General features: G+C 35.7%; 2 protein-coding genes across 4 annotated transcripts in view; one reads left to right on the top strand and one right to left on the bottom strand.

Moving 5' to 3' along the window:
- The first annotated feature begins 2,062 nt into the window (after window positions 1-2,062).
- LOC107729854 (low affinity vacuolar monovalent cation/H(+) antiporter-like) lies at window positions 2,063-11,880 on the top strand. 2 transcript variants are annotated; one of them, XM_016540571.1, is made up of 20 exons: window positions 2,063-2,179; window positions 3,032-3,187; window positions 4,105-4,190; window positions 4,320-4,428; window positions 4,799-4,915; window positions 5,020-5,081; window positions 5,386-5,559; window positions 6,186-6,371; window positions 6,459-6,558; window positions 7,094-7,235; window positions 7,521-7,704; window positions 7,834-7,933; window positions 8,008-8,126; window positions 8,217-8,254; window positions 8,327-8,445; window positions 8,534-8,679; window positions 8,954-9,048; window positions 9,144-9,222; window positions 9,327-9,435; window positions 9,936-11,880. In XM_016540571.1, exons 1-20 carry the CDS (start codon window positions 2,110-2,112, stop codon window positions 10,007-10,009), a joined length of 2,265 nt encoding a protein of 754 aa, XP_016396057.1. In that variant the 5' UTR covers window positions 2,063-2,109; the 3' UTR covers window positions 10,010-11,880. The 2 variants fall into 2 exon arrangements, with proteins under 2 accessions (XP_016396057.1, XP_016396056.1); XM_016540570.1 differs by having other exon boundaries at window positions 3,032-3,191; window positions 4,082-4,190.
- LOC107729855 (kelch domain-containing protein 10-like) overlaps window positions 10,333-18,276 on the bottom strand; it is a 16,143-nt gene continuing 8,199 nt past the window's right edge. The window contains exons 2-10 of one of the 2 annotated variants that reach the window (XM_016540572.1): window positions 17,330-17,422; window positions 14,458-14,679; window positions 13,721-13,875; window positions 13,484-13,632; window positions 13,253-13,337; window positions 12,960-13,026; window positions 12,819-12,866; window positions 12,596-12,735; window positions 10,333-12,420 (exon numbers count right to left, since the gene is read on the bottom strand). In XM_016540572.1, coding sequence (XP_016396058.1) covers window positions 12,211-12,420; window positions 12,596-12,735; window positions 12,819-12,866; window positions 12,960-13,026; window positions 13,253-13,337; window positions 13,484-13,632; window positions 13,721-13,875; window positions 14,458-14,679; window positions 17,330-17,422 — 1,169 coding nt within the window. In that variant the 3' untranslated portion in view covers window positions 10,333-12,210. The remainder of the gene's footprint in view (window positions 12,421-12,595; window positions 12,736-12,818; window positions 12,867-12,959; window positions 13,027-13,252; window positions 13,338-13,483; window positions 13,633-13,720; window positions 13,876-14,457; window positions 14,680-17,329; window positions 17,423-18,276) is intronic. The other variant, XM_016540573.1, reaches the window with a different exon arrangement.

The raw sequence follows: 18,276 nt of genomic DNA, 5'->3' as shown, positions 1-18,276 counted from the left end.
AGTTTTCATCAACTCCGTACACTAGCAAAAATTAAACACTTTCTCACTGACAAGACTTTGGAGATGGCGGTTCATGCCTTTATTACATCGCGTCTCGATTATTGTAACTCTTTATACTGTGGCATATCTAAAACTCAAATTGCCCGTCTTCAAGTGGTCCAGAACGCTGCCTCTAGATTCCTTTTAAAAAAGAAAAAAAGGGATCACGTCACTCCGCTCTTGAAGACCCTTCATTGGTTGCCTGTTCAGTTTAGAATACATTTTAAAATCTTATTATTTGTTTTTAAATCTCTGCACAATCAAGCACCCGTTTATTTATCTGAATTGCTGCATCAGTATATCCCCTCGAGAAGTCTAAGATCTTGCGACCAGAACCTTCTTGTAATTCCGCATACCAGACTCAAGCGTAGAGGTGACCGTGCCTTCTCAGTAATTGGGCCTCGTCTTTGGAATGATTTGCCAGTGGAGATCAGAACGGCCCGTAGCCTGTCTATCTTTAAGTCTCTTTTAAAAACCCATTTGTTTTCATTGGCCTATTAGGACTATATTCTTGCCTATTGTATTTCCTATTTGTGTTTTAATTTTTTGGTTGCAGTTTTTGTATTACTAAATTTTATGATGACGTTTCTTACTGTGAAGCGCTTTGGTCAGTCTTGTGGCTGTTTTAAATGTGCTATATAAATAAAGTAAACTTGAAACTTTAACTTATTTTCATTACACACATAAAAAAGGAAATAATGTTTAGTATTACTGATAAAATTAATGTGATAGAGTATATTTTTTGTAGAGAAACACCTCTACCCAAAACTATATGAAAAACTGTATCTTTATGTAGTAGTACATAAAGAAAGATTGGCCCATATATTTTGCTCTCATTGATATTCTTGTACTCAGATTTTCTCCAGATTTGTATGATTTTGTATGAAGCTGAATCACAACAACCTTCGGTCACTTGACAGCTGGCAGTGTTTAAAAAATATATAAACAACACAAAATATATTTAATTGTGTTTGTGTTACTGTTCATTCTCCAACCAGTTAAGTCAGAACAAACTTTTGTGACCTAATACATCGATTATCACTCTATATAAAATATAATAGACTGACCGAGCAAGAGCAATTTTTCCTGCTTGCCAGTATGATATTTGCTTTTATACCACAGTTCAATAAACAAGAAGCTAATGATGAGTGACTTACATTTTAGAGGCAATACTGAAAGTCATTTTGTCTGTTTTGCTCCACCAACGAAGTTTCAAACAAGAGCCAGAGCCATATGCAGCGAAAATAACCACTGAATCGCGGAGAAACACACACAGCACAGCAGTGGCCTTGATTGAATCGTTAAACGAATCAACTGAGTAAATGGTTCAGCAACAGGGTTGCCAGGTTTTCACAACAAAACCCTCCCAATTGCTACTCAAGGTGGGGTGGGGTGGTGTGGGGCCAGGGGAGTAAACTAAACGTTTTTTGGCGGGGTTCCCCTGGTAAAATTCGTATTCCATTGGCTAAATATCACGTTATTGAGGTCGCTTCAACCCGCGGACATGAAAACAAACCCGCGGCAACAGTGTTAAAGTAGCCCAATACCGCGGTACAAACGCGGACTTGGCAACACTGTCAGCGACTCACTCGCATGAACAAGTAAAATTTGTCACCACCTTCTGGCGTGACGTTGTAATCTGTAGTAAACAAAAGACCCTGAAAATCCCTAAACGTTCAACAAAACCTTGGCTTTATCCTATTCTGCATCCATTTCTCGTCTCATCCAAAGTCAAAATTTCGAGAATGAGCAATTACAGAATTATGAGATTTTTATAATAATATCTTTAATCTCAAAATTATTTAACTGCAACAAGTACTCTCGTAATTTTGACTTTATTCTCAATCTATCTTATCTCATATTGCTATGACTATATTCTTGTAATCTTTTATTAATAGTAATAGTAATAGTCGTGGTATACTGTAGGTTCAACTTGACAATATACAAAAATAATTCCAAGGGAAAGAAAGGGAGTGCTAAGAAGCGCGTTCACAGCAGGCGTCGGTGGCGCGCGCAGGCCGTGGCTACAGCTGAGCTGATGGTGGACTGGAGGCGCGCGGCTGTAGCAGGATGGCTCACACCAAACACACGATGTCCACTGATGTGGAGAGTCGGAGGCGACGGTCCACTGAGAGCTCAGGCGAGTATTACAGTCATCTTACAATTAGTCAGAAGCTCAAAGAGACTTTTACTATCCTTGTGCATTCATTAGGACTATTTTAACCTAGTTTCTTTGCTTGTCTGCTTTGTTTGTTTGTTGTGGTTTCAGTGATTCTCCTAATCTATAGAAATGTACTTTTTTTCCATTTCAAACTTTCATATCAATTAGTCGTTTTAGTGACAAATAAGAAAGAACTCTGCTTTTTAGTGGGATTTTGGGAATATGTCACACCTGTAAGGAGAGACTGAGTTCACCTGTTCTACCCACGTCATTGACTAATGATTTTTTTCTAGTGTAAATACAAAGTTAAAACATCAGTGATGATGTGCAAAATCATGTTAAATATTTAAGTATGTGTTTGTTTTTAATTTGTCACAAATTTAAAGGCCATTTCCATACTTGTATCATCTCTGCATTGCTCAGAAAAAAATGATTGTAAGCCTTTATTTTACTTTTTTTTTTTTTGTGGGACCAGCTTTAGTATTGTGATCTTTAACTTCTAAAATGTATATTTAAATATGTATTTAGTTATAGCTTATAGGCACATTTGGCTTCTTATTTTGAAATATGGTAGTAAACATTGTCTGCTGTTTAGTAACTTTTATTGCTTTTATGATTTTTCTGAAATCTCATGCCATGATATCAATTAGCAATGCAATCAGACACAGTTGATTCACTAATGTTATGTGGGAAACTGTTGTTCATGTGACCATCAGGCGTCTTTTGTTAGTTCCAGACTGACTGTTTGGGGACTGAACGAAGTCATCAGATGACCATGAGAAACCTCTAAATCCACTGAGACATTGATTTCTTTCCCTGTATGACCTGTAGAGCCCCTTTGGGACCATGACCCCAAAGGTCGTCGCTGTAGCTCCCAGTGTGACAGACTGTGTGTAGCTGGAGCATATCTTGAGATCCCAGATACTCCTTCCCCCTGCACCTCCCAGTATTGCGGACACTACACCCCAAAATGTCTCTCTGCCCACAGTGAGTGTCTTGCCATAGTCTGTCTACTCAATTCATGAGTGCAAAAACAGTAATTAAATTATAATTTTTTTGTTATATAAAAGTGTCAGGGTTGTTATAGTTGTCTAAAACTGACACTAAAGTTAAAATCATTAAAAAAATCTAAATAAAATAAAAGTTAAATATAAAATTTAAAAAACTTTATTTCAGCTAATTGTCAAGCCAACATTTCTCTTTTTAATTTACAATTAAATTACAAATTATTTATCTCTCTCTCTATTTATATATGAAAAAGAAACAAAAACTACTAAAAATGATAAAAACACAGCAAAATTATCAAAGCTTTAACTGAAATCAAAATGAAAACAGAAAATATAAAAGTCATACTGATTCATAATATTAATAATAATGCATTTTAATTAATATTAATAACTAATAGTATCTAAATTATACTAAAATAACACTGAAAAGGGTTAGGAGTCTATCTGGGAAATTACTGCATTTTTAACATGTTCATAATATAAAGTGAGTCAAATAAGCTTCAAACCATTTCTATGTTTATGGTGTAGAAATTATTAATATTTTAAAATGTTTTTAATAAAAATAAAAACATCTTAAATTATTATATTTTCATTATTATTATTATATATATTTTTTAATTATGTCCCCCAAAATTTTGCTAAATATGCTTATGCTAAATATTTACATGCATTTTATATGCATGAAATACTAGCTATGGAATTGGCCCTAGAAATAACAAACAAGTTAGACATATTATTTAATTGTGCATTTTAGTTTGCATAAAATATTGGCTATGAAATTGGCCCTAAAAAGAACAAGCAATCACCCATTTTATTCCAAAGAATTATTGCAGATTTTTCTCCAAAAATTGATCTTATTTTGTTTTTTGCTTTCTTCGGGGCATTCACGGTGCACAGATGACGTTTGGCAAGAAGCGAGCATCAGAACCACCATCCGAGCAGAAAACGAGTTCGAGGCACATAAACTTGCCAATAACTACAAGGTGTGTAAATATGAGTGCTTTAACAGTCAGAGATTTTTCCAGAGTGAGAAAAAAAACATAATAAGAGTGCAAATCCTTGGAATAACTGGAGGAAATGTTTCAAATGATTTGTTTATGTCTGTATGCCAGTTTGGTTTCAGGAAATGGAAGAGTCATGTAACCGAACGACCCATTGAAGACAGATCTGATGTAGTTAAGGAGCTTTATTCTGAGCTCAACTATATCAAACATCATTCAGGTTAGAAAAATATTAATGAGAAAATTAGATAAATCCCAAAAATTACTAGGGATGCAAACCACATTAAAAATAAATTGATGTCATTGCAATAGATTAAAAATGGTTAAACCAAGTAATATTTATTTTTTAAATAAATATTTTTATTTTTTAAATAAGCACACCTTTCAAGAAAGAACAATTCATAAAAAGACATTTTTGTGACCAGAAGTATTTGTCTGAGAAACGTTTAGCATCATTTGTTTGCAGATGCCATGTGTTTTAATATTCTGCAATCTATGCAATGGCATTCCTTAATTTGTAAGTGTAGTTTGGAGGTATAAAATATAATCTGTCTGTTAACTGTAATGCTTTTACTCTCTTTTGCTCCAAGGATCACTCATCACTGCTGGGAATGTAATATATGTATTGCTCTTTGGCTGGTGGATCTCCATATTTTACTTCTTGGTTAGTCTGCTGATGTTTTGCACCATTGCTGGTATCCCATATGGTATGTCAGGGTTCTTTTGTGATTCATTTTTGTTACTAGTCCATTTCAGTTGCATTTTGCCACTTTATTCCCATTTGAATCTGTTCTCTCATATTCTATGATAGGAAAACTCTGTTTGCAGCTGTCGGGTTATTTCTTATGGCCATTTGGAAAGGCATTACAGAAAGTAAGTGAAAAATATATATATCTGCAGAACTTTCCTCAAAGACATAGGTAGCCAATTCATGTATTTTTTTAAATTCCGTCACACTGTTGATTCGATCTGCAATGCCTAGTTAAATAGGCTTCTCTTATGCCTGTAGCATGGCACATGACATTCATTACAAACTCTGCTGTTTTCCATGTTATAATCAATTTTGGCTTCCAAGAACTCATTTTTCCTGACATTTTTGTGAAATACAACATCACTGATTTCAAATCCGAATGTAAATTCTCTCGTCTGACTGCATGTTTTCAAATGCTTCCTTCAGAGCAGCAGCCTGTTGAGGAAATGTTGTGTGAAATTCCCACATTGTGAGGCCATTCCAGAGGAGGTGGATGAAGTAAAGGAGTCTTCGGAGGTGAAAGAGTCTACACCTTTGCTGCGCTGTGCTCCCACAGAAATCCCTGTGACAACACCGCCTCCAAAACAGACGCGTTACTGGGTGAGACTTGTCAGTTTTGAACAGTTTATCTAGCTGATTGGCCATCATTATACTGTAAATCATTCTTGGGGTTTAGTGCATGGTTGGTAAAGTTGAGAATTGTTAACCAGAAGGTTGCTGGTTTGAAGCCCAAAAGGAGTCAAAATAAAATTTTATTTCATAAATGTGACCCTGGACCACAAAACCAGTCTTAAGTTGCACGGGTATATTTGTAGCAATAGCCAAGAATACATTGTATGGGTAAAAATAATTGATTTTTCTTTTATGCCAAAAATCATTAGGATATTAAGTAAAGATCATGTTCTATAAAGATATTTTGACAATTTCCTACTGTAAATATTAAAACTTAATTTTTGATTAGTAATATGCATTGCTAAGAACTTAATTTGGGCAACTTTAAAGGCGATTTTCTCAATATTTAGATTTTTTTGCACCCTCAGATTCCAGATTTTCAAATAGTTGTATCTCGGCCAAATATTGTCCTATCCTAACAAACCATACATCAGTGGAAAGCTTATTTATTCAGCTTTCAGATGATCTATAAATCTCAATTTCAAAAAATGGACCCTTATGACTGGTTTTGTGGTCCAGGGTCACAAATGGTTACCTTAATGTTTTCTTCCTAGTGTCGGATGAGTACGTATGTTTGGCTGGTGTTGGGATACCCCCTGCTGGCTGTGGTTCATTTCCTGGCCATCTTCCTGTCCTGGATGATGGTTTTCACCATCCCTGTGTCAAAGATGAACGTCAGGACCTTGAGCATCATCCTGCTTATGCCACCAGAGGAGGTCAAAGTTCGGACTGTGAAAAAGGTGAGCACTATAGTATTTGCTGTTTACATTAGTAGATCATCTAACTTTTTTTTAATACTAATGGTTGCCATGTCTTCTACTCTTTAGCCACAAGGTTGTGAGACCAGAGTTCTGCTGTGCTGTTACCGTGCCTTCAACTGGTACTACTACAAATACACTGTGGATGGGATCAATGTGTTTGCTGTCAGTATCCTTCATGCCTATGGCTGTTTATAAACTGCTCTCATGTGAAATGGTACCTTTTTCATTATTTATGACTTATTTATATTTTTATGAGACATACAGTGTGGGAAAAGAAAAATAACAATGATAAAATGGAGGTAATGATGAAAATAATTATGGAAATCTAATAAAATATGAAAAAATAAAATATATAGTATAAATATAAATATATACTCATTAAATAGCAGACTAAAATATTTAATAAAACAAAGATTATTGGAGTACATTTTACAAGAAAATACTACATTTGGGGTTTTTTACTTCAAAAATTGTGCATTTCATTCATTGTGTTAATTGCTATTTCTTTGTACTTGTTTGTGAAATTTGCTAGCAATTTCTGAGTGAAAATGTTTCTACACCATTCTTTTTGGGGTGTATAAATAATACTGAAATGGTACCTTTGTTGATAATACCTTTTGTTAGCTTTATTGTAGAAAAAAAATGTTTTCTCTATGATATGCACCATTTATGTTAAGATCTTTAAAAAAAACTTTATTCAGACCTGTTGCCGCTGGTTATTTTCACTCTGGTGATTGGCTACGTGGACCGAGATAATTATTATGTGAGCTCAGAGGCAAAGTTTGCCATAGCATTGAGCTCCATTATCCCATTGTCTTACTACATTGGGATGGGGATAGCAAGGTAATATTTAAAAATCCTAACTTGTTTGTTCAAGTGGTATGTGTGTATTAGTTTATTTAATAGATTTTATTTATTGAATAATTTTCATTTATTCTTTTTTCTTTGTTCATTTTATTTAATTAACTATTTCTTAAATGTACCTACTTCTGGTTTATATATTTATTATATTACATTACATTATATTACTTTCCCCAGAGTCTTTTCTTCTTCTTCTTCCTCCTAATAATTGGTTAATTTGTTTTTTTACATGCAAAATCTGTGTGAATACCACTGTATTCTCTGTAGTATTTCCGCACAGAGTAACTTTGCAGTGGGAGCGGTAGTAAATGCCACGTTCGGCTCGATTACAGAGATGGCCTTCTACATCACAGCTTTGCTGCAGGGTCATCGCGCAGGAAACAAGTGCTATGCAGAGATCGTCAAATCTGCTCTGACCGGCACGCTGCTGGGCTGCATCCTCTTCATACCTGTGAGAGCGAGTTTCTTTGATACTGCTTCCTCACACTATTCCTCCTCCTCTGATAACTGCCACACGTACAGTACATGTCATACGTTATAAATTCCTCTAACAGCTGCATTCTGTGTGAGTGTGTTTTAGGGCATCTGTATGATCATCGGCGGCTGCAAACACAGTGAGCAGCGGTTCAACAGCAGGTCGGCAGGAGTCAGCTCGGCTCTGCTTTTCATATCAGTAGGAGGTGAGAGAACTAAATATTCACTGTTCTTAAGTAGAAATAATAATTTTTGACCTTTCACCTCTGTCTGACCACAGGTGTTTTCACCCCCACACTGTTTTCAAAGGCTTATGGAAACTTTATATGTGAGGGCTGTAACATCTCGCTTAGTAACACCACAAAGCCCTTCATTTGTAATAACTGCCACTATGACCTGGTACGTTGTTTCCTTAATAAAATTCAAGCCATTTAGACATATAATCCAGAGCACAGTAGTTAAATATATGACCATGATGTCTTTCTACAGAGTGAAAACAACCGACCCCTCTTTTTGAGTCATATCGAGTGAGTATACGAACACACTTGTTTTTACAGCATAACGATTTTTAAATGTCTAAATTCCGTTTTTGTTTTCAGGCCTTTAGTGTACACAATCTCTGTCCTGTTGCCTGCTGCGTATCTTATTGGTCTGATCTTCACGCTTAAGACTCATTCGCATATTTATGATCTCCACATTAGTGATGCCCACTGTCATGGTGCGTCTTTGTGATTTTGCATTTGGATTATGCCATTTTGGTTATGTGATGCTTTTATTTAATGTCTTAATTATTCTGTTTGTGTTAGTTATTAGCGACCATGGTGCAGTGGTTCACTGGTCTAGAGCGAGAGCTCTAGTGGTGCTCATTTTGGCTACGGTGTTGATGGCAGCTTGCGCTGATCTCAGCACTGAGCACATCAAACCTATCATTTCCAATTCCAGTGTCTCACAGGTACATTATTTTATTTAAAATAATTTATTTATTTTACCTATGGAATTAATTTTATTTTATGATTTTCATGTTATTTTGGTTTGATATAAAAAATTGTAATATTACTTAAAGGTTATATTTAAAAGTAATTTATTTTTAAATTAATAAATGTATCAAATTAATAAGTTTTCCCATTTTTATATTTCCTATATGAAATTAAATGTCTCCTGTGTAGTCCCTGTCCCTGCTCTGTATTTAATCTTAGATATTCACATATAAATATATTTTGTTGCAGTATTTTATTGGAGTTACTATATTGGCCATGGTTCCCGAGCTTCCTGAGATAGTCAATGGGATCCAGTTTGCTCTTCAGAACAACATCAGCCTCAGGTTACAATAATTTGGTGTTAAAATAGATGTGCACTTGACTATTTTCACTATGTGATCTGGATGTGGCTCTAATATGGATATTTGCCATCATGTAGCCTGGAAGTGGGGAGCTGTATTGCAGTTCAGGTGTGCATGTTGCAGATACCGCTACTGATCTTTTTCAATGCTTTTTACGTAAGTCACCCTCCCCCCCCCCCGCCCCCCCCCAAAAAAAGGTTGAGTTGGTTTCTGTTACTCAGTTCTGCAGTATGACACAAGTTCTTTCTGTTTCTCTCTAGGATGTTGGATTCGTTCTCATATTCAGTGATTTACACCTCTGGGCAAGCATCTTTAGCGTGATTCTGGTCAACTACATATTTATGGATGGAAAGTCGGACTACTTTCAGGGTGAGCATTATTATTAGTATTATTGATTAAAGGAATAGTTCGTACAATATTAAAATTCTATCATTATTTATGTGCCATCATGTTACTGTACAAAAGCTCTATGTAAGGAACAGCCTTGAAAATCCTGCTTGACAGCCATGATCAGCACTTACTTTCACTGTATGAAAAGAACCGCTTGGATATTCAGCTATAAATAACTTCTTTGTATTCCAATGAGGAATGCAAGTCCTACAGGTTTGAAAAAGGCTGATAACACAATTTTCATTTTTGGGTGAACTATTGAAAAAAATAAACAGTAATATAATTTTTTTGTATAATGTATGAATTAACGTATATCATTTTGTTAATTGTGCATTTCTGTTGTGCTTGATTTGAGACAGTTAATAGTATTGTTAAATGTAATCTGATTTGGTTTAGTTGTAAAGATTAGTACGATTAGTTCAAGTTGTTACATAAAATAGTGAATACTAAATGTTTTTTTTTTTTTGTTGCCTGAACAGGAACCGCTCTGGTGGTCGTGTACCTAATTCTTCTGGCTTTGTACTTTTTTGCACCTGCTCCTCTTGGATGTTAAGAAAAATGACTTTTTCCTTGTCTTTTATTGTTGGCGTGTTTGTATGTGTATTTTTGTCTTATATACTATAAAGTTCTTTATACGGAATATTTTCCAGCATGTGACGTATGAGAGCTCTTTTTGAGAACTTTTGAGCCTTATAGAAGCTGAGAGCAATTTCACCATGTGTTTACTTAAAAATGCATAATATTTTACATTTACACACACACAAAAAGTAAAAGAAACAGATGTAGCAATGAATCACAATGAAATTATAATAAATGTTGTATTCCTTTCATTCACTTTTCTTGAACTTTTGTAAACACTAGAGATTCAACACACCACCAGTTGGAAGAAGTTTATTAATTATTCAACAATAAAACACAAAACTGGTACACAAGTTACAGGTAACTGGTGAGTACCTTGAACATTTGCTGCACAACTGAGGAATCGAAGTCCAGCGAGACCCCTCGTCTCAAAAAAACACAAATGTAGGGACTCCCGTCACTCCATTCAGACTGAGTGAAAAATTTAACTGTGCTGCTGAAATCATTTCTGAAAATAAATGTGTAGTTGTCACAGTCTGCACGTCGCCTGTATGACAAAGCACCCTTAAATCCTGACCCATGCAAACAGGAATCCAGTCATGCAGAAAGAAAATGGCAGAAGGTGGGTGGGTACTGGGTAGGCACATATTATGGGCATGTATGTGACCTAATATCAGGAAGAAAAAGCTACTTTGTCAACATAAATCAAATTTTACTGGGTGTAATAGCAATTATTAATCTTTTAACATTTTACTCAACTATATCAATTGCTGGTGCCTAATGAATGTAGTTAAATGGCCAAGAACTGTAACGGGTTAAATAACCCAACAAGGCAAAACACATCAACTCTGAATTCAAGATGCTGTATTTGGCATTGCGGCCAGAGATGTTTTGAATTCAGAGCTTGATTTTTTTTTGTTTGATCAGCATAGTAAAAGAAGCGCCGCTACATTATTGCTAAATGACAGGAAGGTTATCTGTTTTTCTGTACAGATATACACAAGGCCCAAAATATCATTAGCATTGTGCTGACCAAATGGTTTTAAATTTAGATAGTTTTATTTATTGTAAATGCATCAAGTGCTAGAAAGCTTGATGAAAATGGCAAGTGCGCATCTGTTGTATTATAAATTCAGGTCAGCTTGTTCTAGAATAGAATTTGAGTTAAATAATAATAAAGTGCTTTTAGCAAGGCTTTGTTCAATTTAGCACATTATCACATCTTGCTTAGTAAAGGCACTGTCAATGTGTCAGTTTGAACATTTGGATGAGGGATGATTTAAGGAAAAATTTTATTTCAGTAAAAGCATTAAAAGTAAATTAAGGAGCACCTTATTCACAGTGATGTAACGATTGGTTTACAAAACTGGGTGAAACATGGGAACAGCTCTGCAATGACTGTACAGCTTTGTTGACATTACTTGGTCTGGTGTTTGTGCCTAAATGCAGATGTAACTGCAGATCTGAGCAACAGCATCCAACCTAAAAATCAACATTCTCGGTTAAAACCCATTTTGTTAAAATATTCAACTTTTCAACACTGTTTTGCACCGTTTTCACTGAAGTAAAGCCTTAAATCCCAATCCCAGACATCAAGAGTTCTGCATAAGTCTGTTCAGATATCCAAACAGTTGCCTGGAAACTCAAGCTAATCGAACCCTGATTACATCTCTGCTGATTAAATATTCATGCCGTGGTGTGGTGATTAATAAAACTTAAATAATTCTTTGACAGGAGAGGAAATAGAATTAAGATGCATCATTAAAATCAACTCAACATGTCCCCCAGGTCACTACTGAAGGCCAATAAATAACAATATTACAATCTCAAGAAAGAAAGAAATAAAAAGATACTTTCAGGTCAATGACCCATAGTGTTTGAGAAAAGAACTTTCTCTCTAATGGAGATTTATGTTTTGTATTGATTTTTCAAATCATTAAAAGCAGCACACGCAAAACAAAAAAAGGCATTCTACAGTTTTTGGTTTTAAGGCGGGCTTTGTTAGGATGGAGTTCCTTAGTTGATCCTGTTTTTCAAGTCCACACACTGGCTTCAAGTGCTGTCGTCCTGCTCATGATCAGCTTCAAAAAAATCAAAAATTAAATTAAAAAAAAAAAAGGTACACGCACAGTACGTACTCAATCTGTCTCTCGCGCTCACAGCCCCCTCGCCTCTTTATTTCAAGCGTTCAATGAGTTCCTGGGTGAGGCCCAAGTTTAGCAGCTGTATTGGGGTAAGTTGGGCCAGGTGTGGGAAGGCTTTGAGCAGACGCTCCCAGCACAGCTCCAGCAGACTGGGCACTACCAGCCAGATCTTAAACAAGGAACCAGTCCGCTTATTCTCATGGATGTTCACCACGCCACCATGGATGTACATGCAGCCGGCCTGAAAGAGAAAAAAAAAGACATTTAGAACGATTTTAGATTTTTACCAGTGTAAAAGATACTTTTGGAAAATTGTTAACAGCAGAATAAATATTTATAAAGTAAACAATATAAATAAATAATTAAAAATATTAAAATGAATGAATGAAAAAAATAAAAACTAAGTATGAACTGACCGGGGTAACAGCAGCACAGTGGAAGTACGCAGGTTCAGGCATCACTGCAGGTAGTTTATTCCACTGAAACGTCTGCAGGTTGATTTTCCACAGGTCGTCTAATATTACTTCACCATTGTAACCTCCACATATAAATACAGCTGCCACAAAGAACAACAGCAATCACACACACTGAGCCCTACAACGGATCTTAAATTCAACATTTACATTATTAACGCCTTACCATTTTTAATCTGCACACAACTATGACATCTCCGAGGGGCTGGGTATCCTGAAAAAAAAGCACTGATTAAGCATGTACTTTTACAGCATGCTTTCCATTGTCAGATGTTAAATTGCTTAAGACAAGAATTGCATTACTAACCTATTCTTTCATGAGGCTTAGTTGTGATTTCCTCCCAGGAATTTGTTTCAAGGTTATATGCGTGTATCTGATACAAACATTTGGGACAATTGTCATTATAATTTCTGAAAAAATCATTAATTAATCCATTTAATATATAAATTGTCTAACCAGCCTGCAGATAACAATTTAAGTATGAATTACATGAATGTTTTCATGTTTCTTGAGCAAGGCTCATTAGTTCCAGTAAACAAATGATGTCATGTAACACAGTGAACACTGCCAAAAATGGCAATTCATGGAAACATTTGTACCTTGTCTAATGGGTAAGAAGTCCAGGAAGTTCCCCCTCCTAGAATATATATCCTCTGTCCATCATGGGCTATCTCATGCCTATATCTATACAAAACAAATTTCGAAGGAAGTTTGGCATAGCTGTTCATAGACTGACATTTTAGCATCAGACAAAAAGCGGTGGCATGCATAAATGTGTTCAGTGACCCTAGCATTGTTTAAAATAAAATTTAAGGTCAAAAGTCACTTACCGCTCCTCAGGCAGGTCGTCTGGAGGGTTGTTGGGTTTCAGATGAATCCACTCACGTGTTGTCAGATCCAGTCTGTGAAGATCTGTGCTGTAGATGTAGCCTGTCGTACCTCCAAATACATATAGGAAGCCGTTGATTATGGCCATCGCCTTCAAAACAAAATAGGGATCACTCAATCAATCAATGTAAGTTAGTATGTTTACTAGTAAACATCGGGACTTATTAAGGCTTTCGTACCTGTCCATATATTCGATTGGGTTTCTTGCCCCTGCAGTTGAGGAGGGACCAGCGTTTGTAGTTAACGTTGCAGACGTGAACATCATTTCCGTTGTTTTCCCCAAACGGGATTCCGGTCCCGCCAAACACAAGCAGGTTGTTTCCGTGCAAAACAGCTGTGTGATGTACAAAGAAGATGGTCAAGTGAGGTAAGAGGTTTAAAATACCTGACTTACCGGTAACAGACGTGTGGCCTTTCGGCACATCCTCAAAACACAACAAAACCACACAATTCTAAGACACATTTATATGCAAACACCATGTAAAAGTGAATTTTGCATTCGATGTCCCCTTTAAATTACACTCAATGAAGTTTTTATAATAATAAAGTTACAATACTAACTTTACAATCACATAAATATAAACATTTAAATGGTGGCTGTCATAAAAACTTGACGGATTTATTCATAAATAACTGAGGCGCTACAGCGATCTGTCACTCCACATTAAACAGCACCAAAACGGTATTTATTGTTTGAATATTGTAATAAAATGGCCAGAATTTGAAATCCGAGACTTAGCTTATTGTGATTTATTGGATGGGAGGCGCACAATGTTCCATTCATGAACTGAAAACAGGCTAGACTAATCGATTCTTGGGATTTAAGAATCAATATAATTTCGTAAAAATTAAAATCGAGAAATCTATATATCTATAGATCGATCGATAGATAGATAGGTAGATAAAAACATTTTACCTGACATTGAAGCCAGTTCAGTAGGCATGAAACCCTCAGTGCGGATCTGTTGCCATGTTCCTGTGGCGAAGTGGAACCTCCACAGCTCCCTGAACAGCGGGTAGTCTTCATTCTCTGAGCCACCTGATTCATCGTAGTCAGGGTTATACCCTCCAAACACATAGAGGTTGGTGTTGTCCGCCACACAGCGATGGCCGCTCCGGGCTGGAGGGGCTCTGTGACCTACACAGACAGATAGCAGCCTATTGATGACGAGACCACAAAGATAAACAACTAAATTTGCTAAATTCAAAGGGAAGCAGTTGGAAAACCAAAAATGTACCTACATTTCAGACATAAATGACAGTAGATCAACACTAATTTTTAATTAGATTAGCAATATTATGAATAAAGTGAGCAAATCCAACCACACCCATCCTACTTGAAATGCATACTTCAGGCTGCAAATTAAAACGGAGTAAGCTTCATAATCTCCAACCCGATTTATTCATATTTAATGCAGCAGAATTTTATAACAGGATACAGATATGGACAGATATGGAAGTGACTCGATTCAGGAATCAGGATTAGACTTAGATGAACTTCCTTCTCTTAGACGAAGCTTGAGAATGTGCTCTTGTGTATCACACATTTGTTCAGTATCAGATAAATACACAAGAGTATACATAGGGGTTACAGTGACACAACAGTAACCCCAAATTAATTAACGACAACTAGTTGAAATCCTCATAAGCCCTCATTTTTTGCCAAGGTCTAGTTAATTAAATGTTCATGTCAAAGAAGCTATGGCCACTCTCCCCCAAACACAACGCACAGAAACACAAACAGGAGTTCAGCTGAAACAACTCCATTTCTAAATATATGCTTTTATTTATTAATATAGTAATAATAATAATAATATCTGTTGTTATTATAACAATAAAAAATATATTATTTATATTTATTTTCATATTTTAATTTTATTTATGAAGAGTTTGGATCCAAAACGCTATAAATCTATTTTGATTAATTTGAGTAATAATGTGTTTTCTTTACCAAGAAAGTGGCAAGATGAAAACCACTATTTTCTGTTTCAAACTTTCACATAGCATCTTTAGGTTATATAATAACATTAAAAATTAAAATCCAGATTTTGATTTTCAAAGATTTATTATAAAACTATTATTTTTTCCCCAAAATGCAATAAATCCATGACACTTTTCTTTTTCTTCAAAATGCAATAAATCCATTGAATCAATATAAAAGTTATTTTTCATATTGAAACTGTTGAAAATACACAACATAGTAAGTTGATCCACATATGACAGCCTCTGAACTTGGTCAATACTAATCTTATGTGCAGGCACTTGACTAAAAATACAGTCAATCAGTCATCGCTCCCAAAAGAATTTAACGGGTCATCTTGTTAATGCTATAAATTAATTACAACAATAAAAGAAAATTTCATCATGAACATACATGAACAACAATATCACATTAAACCACAGATATTCCAAAATGACATTTCCCTTACATTCAACTTCCAAAAGTGCATTCATCTTTGCCATGTTACATTCATTTAGTTGACTAGTGCTATACGCTGTATTGACAAAAACATTAATGGCATAAATAAAAACACTTACACTGACAAGCTATGCAATATCGCGTTCATAATCGAATGCAACTCATCTGCGATTATGAACGCGATATAGCAGTGATCTACAGCTCTGTGTTTTAAATGCTGCTCCATCTGAAAGCACGTGATGGAGATTTACTGTTCACAGAACCGGCTTTACTGACGAAATGTGCATGACAATCACATGCGATTTATCGTGCAGCCCTAATTTTTTTGTTTGTTTGTTGATCACAAAGTACGGATATATCGCATTATGCAGAGAAGGGAGACTGGCGTTTGTCACGGTTTGGAAAAAAAGGGAGAAAAAATGACAGAATAACTCGGCGGATATCGCATTTTGCGTAAAATTAAAAATTGACTTTTCAATACCGAACAGATACAATACTGATTTTGGTGGAAACTCAATCTTTTAAAAAATGGCTTAAAAAAATTACAAAATTCTATGATTGTTATTATAACAAAACTTTAATAATATTTTAATTATTTATATTATTACTACAATCAATAATATTTGTTGTAATAATAAACAAATATATACATACAAAATATAAATACATAAATATATTGTTACTATTATTAAATATTATTAAAATGAAAACACAATACATTTTTAAATATATGAATAAAATTTAGAGAGCGAGAGAGCGAGAGAGAGAGAGAGAGAGAGAGAGAAATATTTCGAACTGAGGAATAAAATATTATAATTAACCAAAAGGGCAAAAGGTATTGTAACATTTGCATACACCTTTTTTTTGTCCCAGTGTACAAGACTTTGATAAGGTGACACCCAGCTTGGTTGATTCATCTTTTGAATCTCTGAAAAGAACTGATCTGCACAGTCCAAAGGTCAACTATGATCACGGCACGTGCAAGCTAGCAACCACACCCTGGCAAATTTCTTGGCAGTGAATTTGCCTTGAAACCCGGATGCTGCACCTGAGTGGGATGAGCTAATAAGGATGGGAGGGAACTGAAAAACTGACACGAATCAATAAAAATAAAAAGGTCCAATACACATCCCTTGTTGACCTTTGACCTTTCACCCAAGCCATCCTGCCCCAGCTTTGCCCCCAATGAAAACGAAGCAGAAAGAGCCCTGGCAAAAGAGCAGTGGTCTTTTTTTTTTTACCACCACAGTGATTAAGAGCAGTTTTGAAGAGAGGTAGGGTGGGGACAGCATGGGGGAGGCCTCCAAATTTGTCATGTGGGTTTTCTTTTTTGAAGTTCAGTTAAAGGCGGACATCGCCTATTACCCACCTTCTCTTAAAAACCTGTTAGGGATCCGTAGAATGGGGCAGGGCTGGCCAAGGAGTCTTCGAGCTTGTACCCAGGAAACTCTCTTCTTAGAGCCTGTTACCACAATTACCGCAGTCAGACAGACAAAAAAAACAACAACAAAAGGACAAATGGCAAAATAAAGGAAAACATAAACAGACAAACACCGTACCCAACACTCAAGGGGTAAACAAATGGGTTGACAAATGAAAATAAAGAAAGACTAATGTACAATAAAGTGAGTTGGTATGTCACATCCTATAGGGGAAAAAACTCCTAACTGCCACACGTCCCACAGTTTAATTAATCTGTGCAATAACCAAAAAAAACATTAAAGGCTCTTGCACACCGAGTCCGAAATTTTCGCACGTTAAAAATATAAATACGACCTCACGTTGTGTCAATCACATTTACACACTGCCTCCGAAACCTTCGTCCGTCATAAAAAAAATCGGATCAGGTTCGATTTTCTGCGATTTTTTTGCATTCGTAGCAAGCATTTTGAGAGGTGTTTTGACCATTCAGAGCCACCGTACAAGCGAACACCAAAATCCAGAATGGTGTCTGACAAGTTGATCCACTTCTTCTCGCTGCACAAAGCACTGTATAGGTCCTTGCACACAGAGTTCACGGAAATTGGGTGGTCTTCTTTTTAATATGTGGCTCCAGTATCGCTAGCAAAGCTTCAAACTGAGCCACTGACATCCTGAAGTCAGCTTTGAATCGCCCGGGATAATCCCGCAGCTAGGGCTGGGCGATATAGCTAAAAAATTTATCAACGATATAATGTTTCATATCATTCGGTATCGATAATTATTTACATTTTTATAACCTTTTTTAAAACAAAGAGCAATAGAATTTTTTTTTTAATTTAACCACTGTATTTTTAAATTAACACAATTTATTGAGACAAACAACAAATATTTTTT

Source organism: Sinocyclocheilus rhinocerous, unplaced genomic scaffold (genome assembly GCF_001515625.1).
Source record: "Sinocyclocheilus rhinocerous isolate Xijiao unplaced genomic scaffold, SAMN03320098_v1.1 scaffold848, whole genome shotgun sequence".
Classification (NCBI taxonomy): Eukaryota; Metazoa; Chordata; class Actinopteri; order Cypriniformes; family Cyprinidae; genus Sinocyclocheilus; species Sinocyclocheilus rhinocerous.
Note: the sequence above shows the minus strand (reverse complement) of the source record. Positions and strands in the feature narration are given on the sequence as shown.